Raw genomic sequence first — 22,012 nt, forward strand, 5'->3', positions numbered from 1 at the left:
GCTGGGTGCACCCTGGCACTGAGCTGAAATTGGACAAACTTCGAAAGCTTCCCCAAGTTCTCTTTGCTAAAATTAGTCTTATGATTAACTGAAGTAAGAATCATCACCTATTTGCTAAGAGCTGTCTTAATGCACCCTCTCCTTTTTTCCCGAATGTGGCGTTTCCTTATTTGTTTTTGTGGGCTGATGGTACCGTGGCTTTGTTGTTCAGACTCTTGTTTCTTACTAGTTTGCTTCCCATTAGAAAATGTGACATTGAGCACCTTCATATGTGAATCTTTGCACACCTCTCTGACTTTGTCTTGTGTCAATGTGGAATTAGTCAGAATTGACGCCGGAAAGCTTTAGAGACTGCACAGAAAACTTGGCAGGCAGTCACTGCCCCTCGTGAGGAGGTTACTTTTCCCCAGTGTTATAAATCAGTAGTGTTTTCTTTTTATGCATTTCATCTATCTTCTTGAGTAAGTTTGAGTATTGTGTCTTATAATAGCTTAAAGTTCCTGTCCCACGTGTTTTCGTTTAGGGGGTGGCTGTCCTGTAGTCATGTCATTTTCTGCACATTTCATTGACCTGCTTTCCTTTCTACATGTAAGCAGTGTTATTTCTGATGTGCTATACAAAACTGAAGGCTAATTAGCAGCCTGACTATGAAGTAGTAATGCTGCCAGTCTCCTTCAGACATGATTTTTAGAAAATGTTTAAATGTAAGTAAAGGTAAGTAGCAGGTAATAGCTGTGTGATTATTTAAGTTTTTTGATGGTGAAACTAGGAGTTGAAAAGATAAGAGAATATTTGAGGAAAACTTAAGCATGATGATGCACAGCCTAGGATTTGTAGTAGATGGCTAGGAATTGACCTCCAGTTCCGGCTATATACTGTTAGCATGAGCTGAGTTTTAGCAAGCAGTTTTTGCTTGGCATGCTGTCATAAGATTGTACATTACATGATAGAAGGTGGCTGTCACTAACCATGTGTTTTATATGCAGGTGGCCCAGATTTATCAGAGCATTGAGTTTTCTCGTTTGACTTCTCTGGTTCCTTTTGTTGATGCTTTCCAACTGGAACGGGCCATAGTAGATGCAGCAAGGCATTGTGACCTGCAGGTATGTGCTGTTAGGGGACACTAAGTCTAAAATTTTATTATTGTTATTTTTAAAAAAGATTTATTTATTTTTATTATAAAGTCAGATATATAGAGAGGAGAGACAGAGAGGAATATCTTTCATCTGATGATTCACTCCCCAACTGAACTGCAATGGCCGGTGTCATGCCGATCCGAAGCCAGGAGCCAGGAACTTCCTCCAGGTCTCCCACACGGGTACAGGATCCCAAAACATTGGGCCGTCCTGCTTTCCCAAGCCACAAGCAGGGAGCTGGATGGGAAGTGGAGCAGCTGGGTCATGAACAAGTGCCCATGAGGATCCTGGCACTTGGAAGACGGGAATGGAACTGAGCCATTGTGCTGGACCCTGAGAGATGACATACTGTAGTTTCTATGCTTTTGATAAAGTGAAGCAGCTGGGACATGTAGTTTTTTAACTTTTGGTATAGTGGTATCATTTTAGCACTCCTCTTAGCCAATCATTTAGATTCGCAATGTAGCCTTTGTTTATTTTCTGATTCACTTCAGATTTGTATGGAAAACCTTTAATTTGGATAGCAACTTCATGTTTCTTACTAATTTCAAAGGTTCGTATTGACCACACTACTCGCACTCTGAGCTTTGGATCTGATTTGAATTATGCTACCCGCGAAGATGCTCCAATTGGTCCTCATTTGCAAAGCATGCCTTCAGAGCAGATCAGAAACCAGCTCACAGCCATGTCCTCGGTGCTGGCCAAAGCGCTTGAAGTCATTAAACCAGCTCACATACTGGTAGGCATTTTTTAAATTAAGATTTGTTTATGTATTTGAGACAGTGACAGTTTAAGAGAGCAGACAGATCTCTCATTGCTCGTTCACTCCTCCGGAAGAGGAAGCTGTGAGGTTGAGGCAGCAGCCAGGGGCGCCTCCTGACTCTCCCAGCGTGTTGATGGAAACCCTCAACCACTGCCTCTCAGGCATGTTAGTAGGCAGCTAGATCGGAAGTGCAGTAGATGGGTCTGGAAATGGCGCTCTGATACAGGATACTGGCATCCCAGGTGGTTTCTTGACCCAACGAGCCATAGTGCCTGCCATGGTATTTCTTTTGTGAGGGAGAATCAGCTAGAGTGTTTGAGGCACTCTTGTACCAAATCGCTCACAGAAAGGCTTGAGAAGATGTCTGAAAGGAATTTCCAATTCACTTGTGTTTGGTAGTTTATTTTGTCAGATATTGTGACAGGACACACAGTGCATGTGCTTTCCTTGGAAAAAAGCATTGTACTACTCAGGAAGTTAGGAGTATGGGTTGTGCGCATGTCATGACCACGCAAGGCGGGGAGTAACTTCTTGCTTGTGAGTGTGTTGGTACTCTTCTGTAGCTTGCACATTTCTGGGGGATTTGGTGCAGGGGAAGGTAGACTTCACAGAAAAGGTTCTTCAGCTGTGGCATTGCCATTCAGGCTGAGTGGGCGCAGCACCCAGCATTGGGTACTGGAAGCAGGTGGCTTGGACAGATGCATGCGCACATGGGCAGCACTCAGAATCAGGAGAGTTTCTTGAAAGGCTAATACACCAGGTATGACGCTGCAGTCATTTGTGAAACTTTTTTTTTTAAAGCAAGAAAAAGAGGAGCAGCATCAGTTGGCTGTTACTGCATATCTGAAAAACTCGCGGAAGGAGCATCAACGCATCCTGGCTCGCCGACAGACAATCGAGGAACGGAAAGAAAGGCTGGAGAGTCTGAATATTCAGCGGGAGAAAGAAGAGCTGGAGCAGAGGGAAGCCGAGCTGCAGAAAGTTCGGAAAGCTGAGGAGGAAAGGCTGCGCCAGGAGGCAAAGGAGAGAGAGAAGGAGCGGATCTTACAAGAACATGAGCAAATCAAGAAGAAGACTGTGCGTGAGCGTTTGGAGCAGATCAAGAAGACAGAACTGGGGGCCAAAGCATTCAAAGACATTGACATTGAGGTATGTCCTGCGTTAGGCCTTTTTCCCTCAGTGAAGCCCGTTAGCCACGAGCTGTCTGTTAACGGTGTGTTTGCGTGACTGCTTAGGATCTTGAAGAACTGGATCCAGATTTCATCATGGCCAAACAGGTTGAACAGCTGGAAAAGGAAAAGAAGGAACTTCAAGAACGACTAAAGAATCAAGAAAAGAAGGTAAAGAAGGGACCAGGTAGCTGTGAACATAACGTTAAAAGAGATTTTTGTCTAAAAAGCTGAATTGGTTTTTGTGTCATTCAGATCGACTATTTTGAAAGAGCAAAACGTTTGGAAGAAATCCCTCTGATCAAGAGTGCGTATGAGGAACAGAGGATTAAGGATATGGATCTGTGGGAGCAGCAGGAGGAAGAGAGGGTAGGTTTGTCACTGGTACTGAGTGCAGAAATGGGGTGGGATATCACGGTTTGTTTGTTTTGCATTCTTTTGCTAAAAAAGTCTTATTTATTTTTTATTGGAAAGTTGTGTTTACAAAGAGGAGAAACAGAGAGAAGAATCTTCATGCACTGGTTCACTCCCTAGTGGGCGACAGTGCCCAGAGCTGAGCCATCCGAAGCTAGGAGCCGGTTCTCCCATATGGGTGCTGGGTCCTAAGGCTTTGAGCTGCCGGGACACGAACTGGCACCTGTATGGGATCCCAGCAGATACAGGGTGAGGACTTTAGCCACTAGGCTATTGTGCCAGGCCCTTGTTTATCTTTTTACAATATAGTTGTATGAAAGGCACAGGTAAAGCAGGGACGGAGAGGGTCGAGAGTAAGACAGTAAGAGAGGTGAATTGATTTTTCTTTCACTGTTTTAACTCCAAAATGGCCACACTGAGCAGGATCCTGTGATTGCACCCTGACTCCACGAGGTTCGGCTAGGACCCAAGCCCTCGGTCATCCTGTGCTGCTTTCCTGAGCATGCAGTTGGAGTCTGTTGGTTGAAAGTGGAGTAGCTGGGACTGGAACAAATGCTTATAAGGGATACTGGCAACTTATTCATGATGCCAGCCCCTGTAAATGATTCTTTAATGGTTGCCTGCTAACACATAGGTGGAAAGACAGAGATTTTTATGCTAGAGATTAAAATGAAACTTAGCAAAAGTCTGATTTGCATAGGATTCATGGTTCTTCATTTCACAGGGTTGTTTAACATAATCTTCATACAGACAGTCACACCCAGGGGCACCCCCCACCTCCCATCTTGCATTTGTCTGTAGACTGATTTGTCTGTAGACTGGCCTTTGTGCGATGATTCATGTCAGTAGAGGCACCCTGTGCAGTCTGCACATTGACATCCTCATTTTTGGTCATTTAGTCTATATTAAAGTTTGCCTGGTAGGCGGAAGTGGGATTTGCAGCTGCTTGTGATGGCGAATGCTGGTCTTGGCTATGAAGCGTGACCCAGCTCAGGAGAACACAGGTTCCTGGAACAGGGGTGGAGTTGGCGCCCCGTGGGTCCTACTGAGTATTATCAGCTGGAGGTTGTGGGCCTGGTGCTTACTGCTGGCTCTGCCAGTGTTTAAAGGAAAAGATGGGATTTCTGTGATAATTCTTGATAAATATTTCAAATTGATTACTAAAATAATAGTTGCCACAAGCCAGATAAAATAAAGGAATGATAACATTTCCATCTAAAGGCACCTTAACTTCAATTTGTGTATTTTTTTTTTTTTTTAAAGATTTCTTTTTCTTGGAAAGGCAGATGTACAAAAAGATCTTTGTTTGCTGGCTTGCTCCTGAAATGGCTGCAATGGCCAGAGCTGAAGCCAGGAGCCAGAACTGCTTCTGAGTCTCCCTCGTGGGCACAGGATGCTGAGGCTTCAGCCATTCTCCGCTGCTTTCCCAGGCCACAAGCAGGGAGCTGGGTGGGAAGTGGAGCAGTTGGGACGCAAACTGGTGCCCGTAAGGGATTCCCTGGCACATGCTAGGCGAGGATTTAGCCACTAGGCTTCCTGTTTTGGGCCCCAAATGATTTTTAAAGATAAAAATTACCTTTAAAATTATACCATAGTGTCTATGTGGTGTTGTGTATATCAAGCGGTATTGTTTTGTTTCATCAGTTAAGTTTTTCATTTCTGTTTTAAATTTCTGACTCTGCGGGGTTAAATTAGCAATGTTTGTGTCTGGGAATGCTGCATCTGTCTTGTTCCTGTTTGCCTCCTGGGGGCGTGGCAGTGTGTGTGGCACAGTGCAAAGGCCAAGGAGCAGCGTCTGTTCCCAGGTGAGCACTGAATGCTTGCCTGACATCTGCTGTGTGACGCTCTTGCAGATTACAACTCTGCAGTTGGAGCGGGAGAAGGCTCTGGAGCACAAGAACCGGATGTCCCGGATGCTGGAGGACAGAGATCTGTTTGTGATGCGACTGAAAGCCGCCCGACAGTCTGTATACGAGGTGAAGTTCATCATTTTTTTTTCTTTATTTTTGACAATCTTTACATAGTTAATTAGGGCACAAAGGTCAAGGGCTGCAGGAAAGTGGGTAAGACTGTTATTTCCACACTTTTTTTTCCTGTATCTCGGGTAAATGGGTGATAAAGGGAGAAGCGTGTTCAAGGTGAGGATTTAACTGCTACGCTATCGAGCTGGGCCCAAGCTTTGTTTCTTTGTTTGATTTAGAAAGGGAAAAACTAGATCACGTTTTATTGGTCAAGTTCGTGGGGCTGGACTCTAATGCAATCATTTGGTTTTTTGCAGGAAATCCTGCTGACTGTAGCTGCTGTCAGCAATTTACAGTTTGCAAAGTTTGGTGTAAATGTGGAAACTCCAGTCTTTGGGAATTCTGATTTTTGTAGTTTGATATGCTTGCTGTGATTTCCAAAAATTTGAGGTTTTTGTAAGCCTGAAAGCTTACTATTAGTCTGTAGCTCTAGAAATAAATTTCCTTTCTGACTTTTGGCAACTATCAAATTGCAGGAAAAACTTAAACAGTTTGAAGAGCGGTTAGCAGAGGAAAAACGCAGTCGCTTGGAGGAGCGCAAGAGACAGCGCAAAGAGGAGCGCAGGATCACTTACTATCGCGAGAAAGAGGAGGAGGAGCAGAGGCGGGCGGAAGAGCAGATGCTGAAAGGTGACTGGGGGGTGGGTCGGCGCTGGTTTAGAAGTAAAGCAGTCAGTGGTTGGCCTCTTAGCACCACGGTTAATTGGTAATCAGAAACTAATTAGAAATGCTACATGCTGAATCTTCTTGTTTCTGCTTGTTTTGGGGTTTGTTTTTTAAAGGAATACTGTTTTTATCACTGTGTTATTTACTGGGAATCTTGTGACATGACAGCTGTCAGCAGGAAGGGGGAGGGGCAGCTATGTCCTGCCATTTAATGACGGCAAACTGCTGTAAACTCCTTCACATCAGCGCTGCATGTATCCCAGGCGAGTAGACCCTGCTCCGTGAGAAAGGTGTGAGTAAAGACGCAATTAACTAACCTTGTGAATTGTATAGAGCGTGAAGAGAGAGAACGTGCTGAACGAGCAAAACGAGAGGAAGAGCTCCGAGAATATCAGGAACGTGTCAAGAAACTGGAAGAAGTGGAAAGAAAGAAGCGCCAGAGGGAATTGGAGATTGAAGAGCGAGAGCGTCGGCGTGAGGAGGAGAGGCGGCTTGGTGAGGACCCACTGTCTAGGAAGGTAAGTAGAGAAGTTCAGGTTTGTTCTTTGCAGTCAGGTGTCTTGCATGGTGTCTCTGAATGTCTTAGCTGCTTGTTTAAATCAGTTGTCTTTGCACATCTCTTATTGGCATTTAATCTTCCCAGAGGTGGAATGACCCTAAAGAGGAAATAAATTTGATGTGTGGGAGTTTTGTAGGGTTTGAAATACTTTTCCCAAATACTTGCCAACCAGAATGAGTCTTGGAGTGGAGTGTCCCTTGGTGCTGCAGCAGAGGACTGTCTGCTAGTCCCTTGGCAGAAGTTGCCGTGGTGTGGAGGGTGGTCATGCTCTCAGATCCAGGTTCGGGCTGAGCAGGGTCAGGTGGCCTCAATCCTCTCAGAAGTAGAGGCTCTTGGGACCTGACCCCAAACCTTCTGATTGGTGTCTTACTTAATTTGTTCTGTGCACTTACTGAAAGGGACAAAATGGCTGAGGGATAGGGAGCTGGCTCACTCCCTGCGTGGTCGCAGGCGCTTGGAACAACAGGAGGATGTAAGGTCAGCCCTTGGGGCTGTTTTCCAGATGGTTAGCATCTGCTAAATCAGAAACAGGGAGTAGCTGGTACACAGATGGGCACTGTGACGTGGGGAATGGGGACCCCAGAGGCAGATCAGTCAGCTGCAGTCAAGCCTGCTCCCCACCTTTTAAAAAGTTATTTATTTATTTATTTATTGGAAGGGTAGATAAAGATAGATTCAGGGATCTTTCATACACTGGCTCACTCTCCCAAGTGGCCACAGTGGCTGGAGTTGAAGTGATCGGAAGTCAGGAGCTTCTTCCAGGTCTCCCATGTGGGTGCAGGGTCCCAAGGTTTTGGGCTGTCCCCACTGTGTTCCCAGGCCACAAGCAGGAAGCTGGATGGGAAGTGGAGCATCTGGGACACAAACTGGCATCTATGGGAAGTTGGCATTTGAAGGTGGAGAATCCTCAGTGCCAGTCCTAGAAGTGGCTTAATTTTTAAATTTTTAAAAAAGACTTATTTATTTTTATTGCAAAGTCAGATATATAGAAAAACAGAGAGGAAGATCTTCTATGTAATGATTCATTCCCCAAGTGACCACAGCGGCAGGAGCTGAACCAATCCACCACCAGGAGCTCTTGCGGGTGTAGGATTCCAAGACTTTGGTCCATCCTTGACTTCTTTCCCAGGCCACAAGCAGGGAGCTGGATGGGAGGTGAGACCCTGGGATTAGAACCGGCACCCATTTGGGATCCGGACCTGTGCTGGCCCTGCATCTTATTTTAAGGCTGTATATTATTTTCCACAAATAACCTGAACCTGTGGTGGCTGCAGCTTCCTCCCCCTTTAGTCTTTACAGCTGCTAACAGTTGCAGGGGTAAGCATTTGCAGAAATAAAAAATGCTTGCCTGTATCCAAGAAGAGACACACTTAATGGTCAACAGATTAAACCTGGTGTTTAGGGACAAATTTGAAAATCTAGTGACTAAAATTGCTGACACCAGGGCCTGGTGCAATAGCCTAGTGGCTGAATCTTGACCTTGCATGTGTCAGCATACCATATGGGTGCGGGTTCATGTCCTGGCTGCAGCACTTCCCTTCCATCTCCCTGCCTGTGGCCTGGGAAAGCAGTGGAGGATGGCTCCAAAGCCTTGGGACCCTGCACACCCACGGGTGAGACCTGGAAGAAGCTCTAGGCTCCTGGCTTTGGTTCAGACCAGCCCTGACCATTGTGGTCACTTAATAACTAGTGTGATAGAGTGAACAGTGATGGAAGATCTTTGTCCTCTGCTGTAAATCTTTCCAATGTTAAATAAATTTGTTTTAAAAGTAATGACCACCAACAAATAGATTCATGAAGTTTATTTTGTAGCTCATTGCCTTGGGTTCTGTGTTGGTGTGGTTACACTGAGGCTATTGGTGGCTGCACAGCTGTGTGCGTTCATGTGGAAAAGTGTGCAGAGAAACTAATTCTCCCAAAGGGGCTGGTCATCGAGACATCAGCCTGATATTTGGGAGAGATAGATGCTGTCATGTAGCCATCACAGTTCATTGGCTCCGTCCTTTCTGGCTTGTCATAGGCACTGTGGTTAATTTAGTTTAGTTTGGTTTTCTTTTCCAGATAACCTGAAAAAGAAATTTCTAGATAGAAAATCTGTAGACATGTTAATTGTTCCAGGTTGCTCTCTAGTCGTTGTGCTTGCGTTTACAAGCTGAACGTGGTCTATGGAAATACTAGGCTTACGGCTGTGTCGCTGTGCTCGCTGCTGGGAAAGGGCTGGCAGGGCTGAGGGAGTAGGATCCTGCCAGCTGCCGTCACAGCGCTGCTTCCCGTCCCTCCTCCTCTAGGACTCGCGCTGGGGAGACAGAGACTCAGAAGGCACTTGGAGAAAGGGGCCCGAGGCGGACTCTGAGTGGAGACGAGGCCCGCCGGAGAAGTAAGTGCTGCTTGGTCCTGTTCACGCAGTGTGCCTGCAGCCCTGGGCGCTGAAACTGCTGCTTTGTGGTTGTCCTGAGAGAGAGAGAGAGAGAGAGAGAGAGAGAGAGAGAGAGAGAGATGTTTGCGCAAAGGGCAATGACCAGGGCTGGACCAGGCTGAAGCCAGGAGCCAGAAACTCCATACTGATCAGTGTGAATGGCAGGGGTGCAGGTGCTTGGGCCGTGCTCTGCTGCCATCCCGTCACGTTAGCAGGAAGCTGGATTAGAAGTGGAACAGCAGGGACTTGAACCAGTGCTCTGTTGGATGTCGTCAGTGACTGGGCCTGTGGGACCAAAGCACTGCCCTCTGTTCTGGGTTATGCCATTTACCTACATTGACTCATGTCGAGATGCATTCGCTGTCCGTTTTTTTAATCCTCTAAATAAGTAATTTCGTCTTTTAAAATAACTGCTAATGATAGGCAAGAATATTGGCTTTATTCTAAGTTGAATTTAGAAAGTTCTCGAAGATGAGCGGTTGTCGAGCGGCGCTGTGTGTACAGCACAGACGGCCTTTCCCGGGCAGTGTCGGCATATTGGCAGGGATTGTATCATGTGCTTGTGGTTTAATTAGGGTATAATTTTAAGGACCAGGATCAATGAATATAGACTGGATTGATTTTTTTGAAAGATAATTTTCCAAGAAATCCTGCTTTCTAAGAATTTTGCTTTAAAGATGTGGTTTGTTTCTCTGTAGGGATTGGAGACGCGCAGAAGGCCGGGATGAAGAGCGGCCTCACCGCAGAGAGGAGGACCGGCCGCGGCGCTTGGGAGACGACGACGACAGAGAGTCTGCTCTCAGGCCGGATGACGAGCGCATCCCCCGGCGCGGCCTGGATGACGACAGAGGCCCCAGGCGTGGTCTCGACGACGATCGGTTCTCCCGCCGCGGGCTGGACGATGACCGGCCTTCCTGGCGCAGTGCAGACGACGACAGGCCTCCCCGACGGATTGGCGACGATGACAGGGGCAGCTGGCGCCATGCGGATGATGACAGGCCTCCCCGACGAGGACTGGAGGAGGACAGAGGACCAAGACGTGGGATGGACGAGGACCGGGGGCCCAGGCGAGGTGCTGACGACGAGAGGGCCTCCTGGCGAAATGCCGATGACGATCGAGGTCCCCGGAGGGGCCTAGATGATGACCGTGGTCCCCGGCGAGGCCTGGATGATGACCGGGGTCCCCGGCGAGGCCTGGACGACGACCGGGGTCCCCGGCGAGGCCTGGACGACGACCGAGGACCTTGGAGAAATACCGATGATGATCGAATTCCTAGACGGGGAGCTGATGACGACAGGGGCCCTTGGAGAAACATGGATGATGACCGGCTCTCCAGGCGGGGCGAGGACTCCAGACCCGGTCCGTGGAGACCATTTGTGAAGCCAGGTAACATTGGGATTTTTTGGGTGGTGGGCTATTCAGAAAATTAGATTTTTTTTTATAAGACTTATTTATTTTTATTACAAAATCAAATATACGGAGAGGAGAGACAGAGAGGAAGATCTTCCGTCCGATGATTCACTCCCCAAGTGAGTGCAACAGCCGGTGCTGTGCCGATTTGAAGCTGGGAACCTGGAACCTCTTCTGGGTTTCCCACGGGGGTGCAGGGTCCCAAAGCTGTGGGCCCTCCTTGACTCCTTGACTGCTTTCCCAGGCCACAAGCAGGGAGCTGGATGGGAAGTGGAGCTGCCAGGATTAGAACCGGTGCCCATATGGGATCCCGGCGCATTTAAGGCAAGGACTTCATGCCTGTAGTGTCTGGGAGTGAGCTGGGCTAAAGCTGGGAGGTACTTCAATCCAGTAGTGCAATGTTGATGGCAAGAATTCAGTTAAAGCCATGTCTGCTCCTGTTACCAGAAAGCTGAAGCGAAGGTGCTAGCTGGAGATGCACACACTCCCACGTGAGACTCGAGTCTCACCTGCCGGGCTACCCCTGCACACCCTCGCCTCAGTTCTTTGTACAGTTGCCAGGACAGTCTGCTCCAAGTGGCCTCCTGCCTTCTACTGTTAGTGGCGTCTGTTGCATTCTGTCATTTCTAGTCTCACCTCTTTCCACAGTTGAGCTGTGAGGACCAGGGCACATGAGTTAATTTTACTGTGCCTGATGTAAATGTGGTCAATGGTAGATTCTTGTAAATCATGGATTTTTGAATGTTGAGAAATCCTCGAGCATGCAGGCTCACTTTCTGTGAGCCTGAGGGGTCATAGCTTTTTTTTTTTTTTTTAATGAAAGGCAGAGTCACAAGCAGAAGAGAAGGAGAGACTTGAGAGAGATGTATCCTCCATCATCTGGTTGACTCCCTAAATAGCTGCAGTGGCCGGAGCTGAGCTGGTCTGAACCCAGGAGCCAGGAGCTTCTTCCTGGTCTTCCACATGGGTGCAAGGCCCAAGGACTTGAGCCATTCTGTGCTGCTTTACCAGGCCATAAGCAGGGAGGTACCTGGATCGGAAATGAAGCGCCTGGAACACAAACCAGTGTTCATATGGGATGCTGGTGCTACAAGCTTTGGTCTGACCTGGCCCAGCTGATGTGGGTATCTGGGGAGGAAACCAGCTGTTCTGAAGTTGCTTGCTCTGTTTCTTGGCCTCACAAAGCATTAAAGTGCCATCAGTGTTCATTTTTAGTAGATTTTAAGAAGGCAGGTTCTTTCTACTTCTCTGAAAACTCTGCTGTTCGAACAGTCTGTTTCCGTAAGAACTGACTTGTACTCAGTCTTTGAATACGGGTTTTAGCAGGGCTTTTTGTGAAGTTTGAAAATGTTTTTTTATTGTTACTTTTCTTAAAGGTCAAGTTAGAGAGGGAGAGGTCTTTATCCCCTGATTCATTTCCCAACTGACCGCATGGTCAGTTCTGTGCTATGTGAAAGGCAAGAACCTGGAACGTTTCTGGCACTGGTTCTAATCCCGGCAGTCCTGCTTCTCATTCAGCTCCCTGCTTGTGGCCTGGGAAAGCAGTCGAGGAGCTTCCTTCTGGTTCAGGAGCCCAAGCCTGGCTACGGGACGCCTGCACTGCAGGTGGCAGTTTGACCGGCTGTGCTGTAGCACTGGGCCCCCAAAGTCTTGTTTTCTTACATTAACATTTTAGCATAGTAAGGAACTCATGCCAGCATTAAATTCCCCATGATGATTGCCTATTTTTCCAGTGGAAAAAGTAATTTTGCTTCTTAAAAAATACAGGTGGATGGAGAGAGAAAGAAAAGGCGAGAGAAGAGAGTTGGGGACCTCCTCGAGAATCAAGAGCACCTGAGGAACGTGAATGGGAGAGAGAAAGAGACAGAGACCATCCAGACCGCGAGGAGAATGACAAGGAGTCTGAAAGAGACCGGGACAGGGAGAGGGACGGGGACCGAGAAGAGCGTTTCCGAAGGCCCAGGTAAGGTCCACTGCCCGCACCGGGTGGGCCGGTGCTGCTGCTTCCCTGCAGCTCTTACTGTGGGTTCCAAACCCCCTGCCCGGTCCAAGATACAGCAATGCAGCTTTAGAGGCTTCTCTGAATGATAACATGGAGGCTTGAGCTGATATAGGCCCAGTCCATATGGCTGCAGTTTATTGCCCTTATAGTTTCAAAAGCCTCTTACCTAGTTCTAGCATGTTCCATTTGCCAAAGTGATACATACAGGAGAGCCCTTTTTCCGTCCATGGTCTGTCGCACGGGGCAGCAGAGCAGAGGCTGTGAGCAGAGCTGTGGTCTTGGTCATCTGCTCTTGGTGCGAGGACTCCGATCAGGGCCTGGTGCTGAGCACAGACTTGATCTGCCGTGCTCACCCTGCACACAGCTGCACAGCTCCACAGGCAGCAGGAAGAGCTTCATTTGTCCTCTCATGCACTGCAGGGATGAAGGCGGCTGGAGGCGAGGACCAGCTGAGGAAGCTTCTAGCTGGAGAGATTCAAGTCGCCGAGATGATAGGGATGACCGGCGCCGAGACGACCGGCGGGATCTGAGAGATAGACGGGATCTGAGAGATGACCGGGACCGGAGAGGACCCCCCCTGAGATCAGAGCGCGAAGAAGGTATGGTGACATGGCAGGCGCATGTGGTGTCTGATACCCTGAGGACCCCTCCTTGGCAGGCAGGCTGCGAGCGAGGTGGAGCTGTCTGGGTGTTCACAGTGCTAAGGAGTGGTGAGCAGAGGGGGCACTGACTGAGCGTGAAGCTTACCGGGCGTGCACACTGTTGCTCTGAAATTGCAGTGCACGTAGCAGCTGCTTCCTGAATGTGGTTAGGATGCGTCCTTACATGCTTGCCTTACTTAGAAATGGTCAGTGTTTTAGCTGTACAGTAGGCCGTTCGTTCTGTTAGCACAACAATTAACAGCTTTCGTATTGTAATGGCTAATTTGCTGTTAGAATTCTTAATAATCGCCCGGAACTCCTGTAGTTTAAAATTTGTCACTTTGCTCTGAAGATTTATACAAGTTAAGACATATCTCAGAGAAATAATTTGATCTTATTTTCAACTTTGAGTTGTATCTGTAGGTTGGTAGTTTATTTTCAATATCTTGTCAGAAATTACATAAATGATTATAATTACCTGTTGTTTTTAATTGTGATAACACTATTTTTTGAAATTCAACTTTTTAGTAAGTTCTTGGAGGCGTGCTGACGACAGGAAAGATGACCGAGCCGAAGAGCGGGAACCTCCTCGTCGAGTTCCTCCCCCAGCTCTTTCTAGGGACCGGGACCGGGACCGAGAGCGGGACCGAGAGCGGGATCGGGATCGGGATCGGGACCGGGACCGGGACCGGGAGCGGGACCGAGAGCGAGAGGGCGACAAGGAGAAGACCTGGAGAGGTGACAAGGACAGGGAGTCTCTGCGGCGCACCAAGAATGAGACTGATGAGGACGGGTGGACCACAGTGCGCCGCTAGGTCCCCAGGACGGATTCCAGCCGCCGTCTTACCTAGGTTTGGTCCCATTCAAGGATTATTATACTTGTGCTTCAGCCAATTTCAATTGGGTTCTTTAACCTTGTTTCACCATTACACAAAAGCATGAACTTGTATTAATCCTATATATTAGATTGATCATGCACCATATCCACAGAAGGTTGGAAAACCATGCCATTTTCTGAAATTTAAGGTGTTGCATTATTCATCAATCATTTGTTTACAAAAAAGGAAAATTAAAAAATAAAATGTGAACCCTTCAGGTATTGAGTAACACCTGTATCTTGGTATAGAATTGATCCTTTTCTTTTGATTTTGAAATATCTGATATTAATTTGGAATGAGAATTTGGAATAAGGTTCTGTTTAAAATGTGTCTGTCTGAAGACCTTTTAGGGCAGTGGGCCTGAGACAGTTTCCATATCACTTAGTAATTGTAACATACCTCATTTAGGAATTTTGAGGTATTTACTGCGAACTAAATTTGCAAAGACTTTAGATCCACTCTGCAGTAAACATCACACACATTGGATCCAGTGGGGTCTTCTGTAGCTTTCACTTGAGGCAAGGTGAGTACAAGGCTAGTACAGGCATGATAAGGATGCTGCTCAAGTGGGAATCCAAAATAACAAGGCTTTTACATTTTAAAGCATTTGGTAAACTACCGCTGAGGGTTTTTTTTTTTTTTTCCTGTTGCCAATAGCAAACTGCTTTTCCATTAATGGAGAATTCATGCCTTTCAAGCATTTTAAATATGACAATATTTATAAATGTGTGGTTTGGAGGAACTGTTTAAATTCTTTGCTAATTTTCTTTCTCTTCAGGATAGATTCTTTCCACGAGTAATTTGTAGTAACGACTGTGCTGGCTTCAATTTTGGAGTGTCGTAGCTGTGTTAAAGATGAACTATTTGGTCTTATTGAAGCCAACACAGAACTTGCTGCTGTGTTTTTTCTTCAGTGAAAAATAAAATACTTACAGAATTTGTTTTACTGTTTTTTGTTTAGTGCTGAATTTGTCAGTGTTGTGTTTATAATGGTAAGCATGCACATTCAGCTGGGTTTATTTCACTTGAGTGCCATTCAGCATCTCAGTGTTGAGCATTAGTGAAGATTGCAAGTAGCCTTGTTTGGGTGTTGCCCCTCAAATGTCCTCTGTTAGCTCCTTGTAATGCTGTGAGTTGGTGTACTTGCTGTAAGGTGCCACCTTTAGTTAGAAAAGCTCTAGTTTCTCCAGAAAATCATTTGCTTCCTGTATTTGCTTGTTTGCTCCCCTGCTGCCGGTGCAGTGCAGCTCAGGCCAGGAGAGGGAGTCGTGATGGCGGTTGACTCCTGGACTCTTAATTTCAAACCGCAAGGGGTCTTCTGTGGGGAGGGGCCCTTTCTTTCATGGCAGTAAGACTTTCAGAGCACTGATTTTTATAGAGGATAATTTCACCCCGGTGAGTTGGTGTTACAGTTGTCACACATCACAGAAAAGCCTGCTGAGATGTTAGGTGCACACGTGATGGATGGGTCCAAAGGCTGGTCTCAGGGCCTGGCTTTCGGCACAGACTTTTCCAAGCATGCCCTTGCAGCTGCTTTGTCTTGGAAGTCAGGAATCAAGAGGCCAGGAGGTGGTGGCAGGGTCTGCTCCCACTCTGCCATCTTCCCTTTTTATTGGCAGATGTTATAGGAAAGCTAAATTGCTTACCCTGTCACTGATGTGCCTTTTTGCATGAGTAACATTGTCCAGCACAGTGGCTCTGGGGGCAGAAACATTGTCCACCAAGACACTGTCCGCTTGTCCTCAGTGCAAGAGTTGCAGCTAGGGGTGGCATGTTTTTAGTCAAGGTTTTTTTTTTTTTCTTTTTTTTTAATCTGTTGGTCTGTTTCCTAAATCCCAACAAGATAATGGTCCCTGCTGGGACTGAAGCCAGGAACTGAGTTCAGGTTTCCCACACGGGTGACAGGGTCTTAGTCACGGGAGCCACTAGTGCTCTCTCCTGGGCTTTGCATAAGTAATTGAAGGACATGGGGGGTATCAGAAAAAGTTGCTTTAATCAAAGCTAGCAATTTTGCAGCTTCAAAAAAAGACCATAGAAAACAATGCAGAAAAATAAAGTTGTCACTGGGATGTGTGACGGAAAAATGAGTAATTGCCTCAGCCCCCGGGTCAGCCCCCTCCCCTCCCGGGGCCGAGTGAAGCTCCTTGGAAGACAGCTTGGCTTGGTTCTTAGTCTTGCCTACAGCGGGTTCTACACAAGAAGATGCCTCTAAATCCCAAAGATCCTGTTTTACCCTTGCAAACTATCTGCAATTTGTTGTAAAAAATGCAATGTTGAAAAATCCACAGATCTGGTGGGGGGTGGAATAGGGAGGGAATTCTTAAATGGGTTGAAATCTTGGCTGAGTAGTGGGGTTGGTCTTGTACTCCTCACCTCCCAACATCACACACAATGTCCCCACTGGCAGAGGTCACAGAAGACTGGATTAGTGTGACACCATTGAGATGCCAAGGCCACACGCCTGAGACCCTAAACCTGCTGGGCCTTCTGGCCTGGAGAACACATTGGTCTCTACGGGGACCCTTAGAGAAGAATTACCCAGAAAGCAAAGACCATTTTAACTGGCTGATTTCCTCATACAAGAACAGTTACATACCTTTATCAGGTTGTGGCATAGCCAGCTCTGCGGTGCTCTGATTTGGGGCTTAAGCTGGCAGGGACCTTGCAACCCCCTTGGCTCTGATGCAGCTCTCCTTGGCCAGAAAGGCTGGCAGCTGCCCAGTGTTAACTTATCCCAATTTGGCACACTTATAAACCAGTGTCCCACATGAAGCCAGTTTGCTGTGGAGGAAACTAGCTGTTCAGTGTCAGCAGTCTAACTCCCAACACCCTAGCTGAATCTGGGCGCCTTTCATGACTTGGACTGAACCTATGGCTGATATTTTCAGATAGTGAAGTGTGTGCGTTTTGGAAGAGTGTTGACCTGGCTACATGATGGGAATGGCCTTCCCCAAGGGTAAATTTTAACATGAAGGTGTTAAGGTGCAACTGTGGTTAGGAGCTTTTGTCAAGAATCGAGTGTCACTTGGGGCTAACGAACAGAGCCTAGGGGTGGTCCGGACAGGAGTAATTCCACAGCGAAGGTTGTGCTCCTCGCTGCCAACCACCACCAGCCGCAGTGCCTTTGCACATCCTGGCATGAGCCAGACCCAGCAGAGCCAAGCCCTTCCTCGCACGCTAGTACACAAGCCTCCCAGAGCTCCAGGAGCCGGTGAGAGGCGACAGCTGGGGTCAACCTTGCTCCACTGTGGAGCCCAGTCCAAGCAGTTCAGGCTAGGCTATTGCCCCTGTGTTACCTTCCTCCCTCTTCTGGTCGTAACACCAAACATTTCCAGAGAGCTGTAAGCGGGTTGGACGCCCAGGAGAAAAGGCCAACTAGGAGTTGTGACATAAGTAAATGCAAATACTGTTAATACTATAAATACACTTTAACAGCACCATTTCCAAGTGTATACACAATATGGTTATGACTTGGCACAATTTCTAAAGGTGAAAAAGGCTAGTTGAATAATAAAAGAGCTGGTACAGAAAAGCATGAGCTGTATTCTATCTGCTACAGATGCACGTCTTACACCTCCAGCTAGGAAGGAAACGAGCTCCGTCCAAACTAATACTGTCAAGTTTACGGTGAAGGCACCAGGGGCTTACCCCACCTGGAATTAGAGTAACTGAATAAGGACAACTAAAGCATTACTTGCGTCAAACAATAAAATAGTCATTTTTGTCGACATTCCATAAAATCGCCAGTTTTAAGCTCAGTTCAGAGGCCATTAAAAATATTCCAGACCTAATAAGGTGCCTCCGTTGGTAAAACGAAATATCCAAGATTAGAGCGAGATTCCATACTGATGCGCATCTAAAACAGGTACGCGGAATTGCCGTGTTCAGCCAGCGGAAAATAACACCCAGCCACGAGAAACCGGGGAGATGCAGACTTGAGTGTCCAGTCCCAGGCGCTCAGCGCCAAAGTCGTCCTCAGAATCGGTTGCTTTGCCAAACTCCCGAGACCCCGTGCCGAGTGGGTTCCGGGGCGGCCACAGAGGCTCGGGAGCAGACCCGGCTCGGCGAGCCCACAACATCGGCTGTGGTCCTCAGCGCAGCTTCTTGCACGCCAGGCTGTCTCGGGCGCTGCGCGGCGGCGGCCGAGCGGTAGGCGGTGGTGGCGGCGCTTTGGAAAGAGGGCAGTATTTGATGGTGTGCGCGTTGTCGCCGCTGGCGCCGCACAGGGGGCACGTGTAGCGGCGCAACACGGGGCACAGCACGCGCCCGTCGGGCCCTTTCAGGATGTGCGTGGTGTAGAGCGCCTCCGCCTCCTTGTTGTTCCGGCAGAACACGCACACCTGCAGCTCCGGCTTGAGCAGTCGGGCGGCGGCCGGCCCGGGGGCCGCGTGCAGCCGGGGTTCAGCCGCCCACGCCGCGACCCTTTCCCCACGCGGAGTCCCCTCGGTGGCGACGGCAGGCGCGCAGCCCAGCAGCACGGCGGTGGCGCGGCCCGCGAAGGGGCTCAGGTCGGCGAAGCGCTCCTCCAGCAGCCCGGCCTCGGCGGGGCCCGCGCACAGCTCCAGCGCGCGCAGCTCCAGCGCGCCCCCCGCGCAGCGGCCCCGGGAGCCCGGGTCGTCGCTCGCGTCGTCTTCCTCCTCGTCGTAGTCGGGTCGCCCCAGGGCTGGTGCCAGCGTCCCGGGCCCGGCGCTCGCGTGCGGGGAACAGCAGGACGAAGAGGAGGAGGAGGGCGGGGAGCCGCCGCCGCCGTCCCCGCTACCGCCACCGGCGCAGCCGAAGCGCGACTCGCTGCCCACCGCCTTGGTGATGAGGGTGGCGAGCCCCAGGTAGTCGTTCCACGAGCTGAAGGGCTGAGGGTTTGTCGGGCCCGAGGCGCTCACGTAGCGGGCGCTGGGAACGAGCGCCATGGGCGCGGGGGCGCGGCCGCGGCGGGGCGAGCGGGGCGCCCAAGGGAAAGCCTCCATGGGCGGGCTGCGGGCCGCGCGCCGCCTCCCCGCCGGCGCGGGCCGGACGGAAGGGACGCGCCGAGCCTGCCCGCGAGCCTGCCGCGGGGTGCGGCCGCCTCGCAGCTCTTTATCGGGCCCTCTGCTCCCCGCCCCCTCCTCGCCGCCGCGGCCCTGCCCCCTGCGCTCCCCCGCCCCGGCCACCGCGCCGCGCCCGGGCCGGAGGCGGAGCGCGGGCGGGCGGGCGGGCGGGCGCGCCGGGGGCGGGTGCTGGGCGCGCTCGGCTCGGCCCGGCTCCGGCTCCCCGCGCGCCGCACGGGCCTCGCCGGCTGCTTTCATTGGGGAGGGGGCTGCGAGGCGCCGCCTCGGGCCGCGGCGCTCATTGGCTGAGGACCAGAGACAGCCCCCACCCCGCGCCACGGGCGCCGCTCCGGATGCTGATTGGTGGGCTCGGAGACGGAGATGCGCTGCCGGAGCAGCTGGGCGGCGAAGGGTGGCTGCTTCGGCCAACCTTAGGCTGCCGCTGCACGTGGGGTGGGGGACAGGTGAACCTGCCTAGGGGTGCCGAGGACAGAGTCTACACACCCTTCTCCTGGCCTCGAAAGGCTCCGGCTAATGGTCCTTTCCTCTCCTCTCTCCGCCCATCAGACATGCCAGCCCCTGCCCCACCCCCCGCTGTCAGAGCCCTGCGTTTGTACCTTGCTCTGGCGCGCTCTCCCGGGGCTCAGACCCCGCTTTCAGAAAGCTACCTGTCCTAAGCGGCCGAGGGACTCCCGACTATCTCACTTCGTGCAGCGCCTTTAGCAACAGGTGGCTGGGGCAGTGGCAGAGCCAGGGTCTTCCAGCCGCGACTGACAAGTGTCTGTATGAGTCGTTCCTCAGACCTCGGACCTGGATCTCAGTCTGGAGTGCGTGCAATTTGACAAGAAAACATACTCTGTAATTTTAAAAAAAGATCTATTTATTGGAAAGTCAGATATACAGAGAGGAGGAGAGACAGGAAGATCTTCCGCCCGTTGATGATTCACTCCCCAAGTCGTTGCAGTGGCTGGACTGACTGAGCCAATCCGAAGCCAGGAGCCCGGAGCTTCCTCTGGGTCTCTCTTGAAGGTGCAGGGTCCCAAGGCTTTGGGCTGTTCTCGACTGCTTTCCCGGGCCACAGGCAGGGAGCTGGATGGGAAGTGGGGCAGCCGGGATTAGAACTGGCGCCCATATGGGATCCTATAATGCATGGCAAGGACTTCAACCACTAGGCTACTGTGCTGGGCCCTATAATGTTAATACTTGGAAATAAGTTTTTTTTTTTTTTAAGAATGACTTTTTAAAATCAACAGATTAAGAGTTTGACAATGACAATCTAGCAGGACAGTACAACCTGCAGTGTATTTACCAGTGGAGTTTACCAGTAGCTTGTGAACACACAGTCTGGCTTCTAGTACCTGCTGTTTTCTGGGCTGCCACCCCCACCCCGTGCAGCTACGGATGGCCTTTTAGCGCAGTTCTAAACAGTAACATGTAGATGAAAACCCTTGGGGCTGCCCCCTACCCCACAAAATACAAAAAGATTGTTTTTGACAGGGCATGAAGTCCCTTCTTTGTTTAGACAGGCACTGTAGTCTGTGAGCTCACCTGGATGAAAGACAAACACACATACAACAGTTAGAAGCCATCTCTGCATATCCACTCATGGACAGCCTGGAAAACTGTCCTAGCAAGATAGCCCCATCTGCTGCTGGTACGTGAGGCAGATGTGATCACATGGATCACCTCTTGGGACTGCAAGTTATCTAGCTGTGGGTTTGGTGACCTGGGTCCTGGCACTGAGCACCACTGGGGTAGAGTGCCATTAAAGCAGATGGTGAGGAAGACAGCTCTGCCACAGGCAGGTGCTGTTGGGCCAACGAGAGCGCCACGTGCGGAAGAATGAAGCTAGGCTCCAACTGCCTCATCCTGTGTGTGCAGAAAAGGAACTCCAGGAGGGTCAGCAACTTAATTATATCAATTAAAACCAAGTATGTGTTAGAGAAAAAATGTAGATCATCATGTGCGGGGACTTGGCAGTGGAATTTCAGAAAGTGGGAGCAACAAGAGAAAAGGTAAACCCAGCGAAGGCTTTTGTGTGTTACAGGGCAAGATGGCTTTTGCTCAGGAGCTTGAGAGGGTGGTCTTTCTTGCCCTTCCTTGCAGTTCCCCCTGCCGCCTTTTAATTGAAGAGGACTGAGAGTGTTTCTAGGATGGGGCCAGGGAAACTTCTGGTGGGTGGGTGGGTAGGTGGGGGGCTTTGTGTGGGCAGCGATTCCCTTCCCCACTGGGGACCTGGCAGTGGTGCTGGAGACAATGAGACAGGGTACCTGAAGCTGGCAGCTCCCATTAGAGTCTGGCTGTGCCAGCAGGTTTGCTCTGGTCCACAAGCCAGCACCAGCATGGGTTGCCATTACTATGGATCAGAATGCTCACAGTGCAAGTCAGCTTCACAGATGAAGAAAACAAGACCCGGGGCAGAGGAGGGACGTCCTGAGGTCCCACAGTGATGAAGGGACAGCCAGAACTAGGAGTCAGGCCTCTCGCTCCAAGTCTGCTACAGCAAACGTGCAGCAGGTGTCCCAGAGCCCGCCTGTGCCTGCATCAGCAGCCATCGATTGAGAGGGGAGAAGGGAAAATGCCACTGTGTTCAAGAGCCCTGCTCCTGTGCACATGCGAGGTGTGCGTTAGAGTGGGCGCCAGTGTTCCATAAAGAACTCCAGGAAGAGAGGAGATGCCAGCTGCTGCCGCTGACGGTCCAGTCTGGCCCAGGCTGCCTTTCCCATCCTTGTGATTGTGCAAGGAGCAGAGGAATTTCTGCCAGGTGTTGGCTTGGGAGCTGCTGTGTGTGGGACTCGGGGCAGAGGTATCTCCAGTGAGGGTCTGGGGTCTGGCTGTGGGCTGGTTTCCCAAGCTCCTGTCACTGTACCAGAACTGGAAGGGAGGCACAGCACAGGGCCCGGGGGGGTGAG

At 49.9% G+C, this 22,012-nt stretch overlaps 2 protein-coding genes and 1 non-coding gene across 8 annotated transcripts in view; 2 read left to right on the plus strand and 1 right to left on the minus strand.

Moving 5' to 3' along the window:
* Nucleotides 1–15,017, plus strand: part of EIF3A (eukaryotic translation initiation factor 3 subunit A) — a 30,258-nt gene extending 15,241 nt beyond the window's left edge. Inside the window, exons 10-23 of one of the 5 annotated variants that reach the window (XM_040992030.1) lie at nucleotides 987–1,103; nucleotides 1,690–1,875; nucleotides 2,701–3,048; nucleotides 3,135–3,239; nucleotides 3,324–3,437; nucleotides 5,336–5,458; nucleotides 5,980–6,133; nucleotides 6,503–6,687; nucleotides 9,017–9,105; nucleotides 9,843–10,531; nucleotides 12,323–12,518; nucleotides 12,978–13,156; nucleotides 13,727–13,833; nucleotides 13,870–15,017. In XM_040992030.1, the coding sequence (XP_040847964.1) occupies nucleotides 987–1,103; nucleotides 1,690–1,875; nucleotides 2,701–3,048; nucleotides 3,135–3,239; nucleotides 3,324–3,437; nucleotides 5,336–5,458; nucleotides 5,980–6,133; nucleotides 6,503–6,687; nucleotides 9,017–9,105; nucleotides 9,843–10,531; nucleotides 12,323–12,518; nucleotides 12,978–13,156; nucleotides 13,727–13,833; nucleotides 13,870–14,013 (2,736 nt within the window). In that variant the 3' untranslated portion in view covers nucleotides 14,014–15,017. Of the gene's footprint in view, nucleotides 1–986; nucleotides 1,104–1,689; nucleotides 1,876–2,700; nucleotides 3,049–3,134; nucleotides 3,240–3,323; nucleotides 3,438–5,335; nucleotides 5,459–5,979; nucleotides 6,134–6,502; nucleotides 6,688–9,016; nucleotides 9,106–9,842; nucleotides 10,532–12,322; nucleotides 12,519–12,977; nucleotides 13,157–13,726 lie in introns of all 5 variants that reach the window. The other 4 variants (XM_040992031.1, XM_040992029.1, XM_040992032.1 and 1 more) reach the window with 4 other exon arrangements.
* On the plus strand, nucleotides 554–684 carry LOC121164421. The gene has a single exon (XR_005885090.1). It is a non-coding gene; the product is annotated as a small nucleolar RNA SNORA19 (small nucleolar RNA).
* A 2,176-nt stretch (nucleotides 15,018–17,193) lies between the features above and the next one.
* On the minus strand, nucleotides 17,194–19,072 carry NANOS1 (nanos C2HC-type zinc finger 1). 2 transcript variants are annotated; one of them, XM_040992034.1, is made up of 2 exons: nucleotides 18,863–19,040; nucleotides 17,194–18,781 (listed from the first exon to the last, which is right to left on the minus strand). In XM_040992034.1, the coding sequence occupies exons 1-2, from the start codon at nucleotides 19,038–19,040 to the stop codon at nucleotides 18,168–18,170; spliced, it is 792 nt and encodes a 263-aa protein (XP_040847968.1). In that variant the 3' UTR covers nucleotides 17,194–18,167. The 2 variants fall into 2 exon arrangements, with proteins under 2 accessions (XP_040847968.1, XP_040847967.1); XM_040992033.1 differs by having other exon boundaries at nucleotides 17,194–19,072.
* Between the last annotated feature and the right edge of the window lie 2,940 nt (nucleotides 19,073–22,012).

This window comes from Ochotona curzoniae, unplaced genomic scaffold (assembly GCF_017591425.1).
Source record: "Ochotona curzoniae isolate NIBS_2020 unplaced genomic scaffold, NIBS_Ocur_1.0 contig_66, whole genome shotgun sequence".
Taxonomy (NCBI): Eukaryota; Metazoa; Chordata; class Mammalia; order Lagomorpha; family Ochotonidae; genus Ochotona; species Ochotona curzoniae.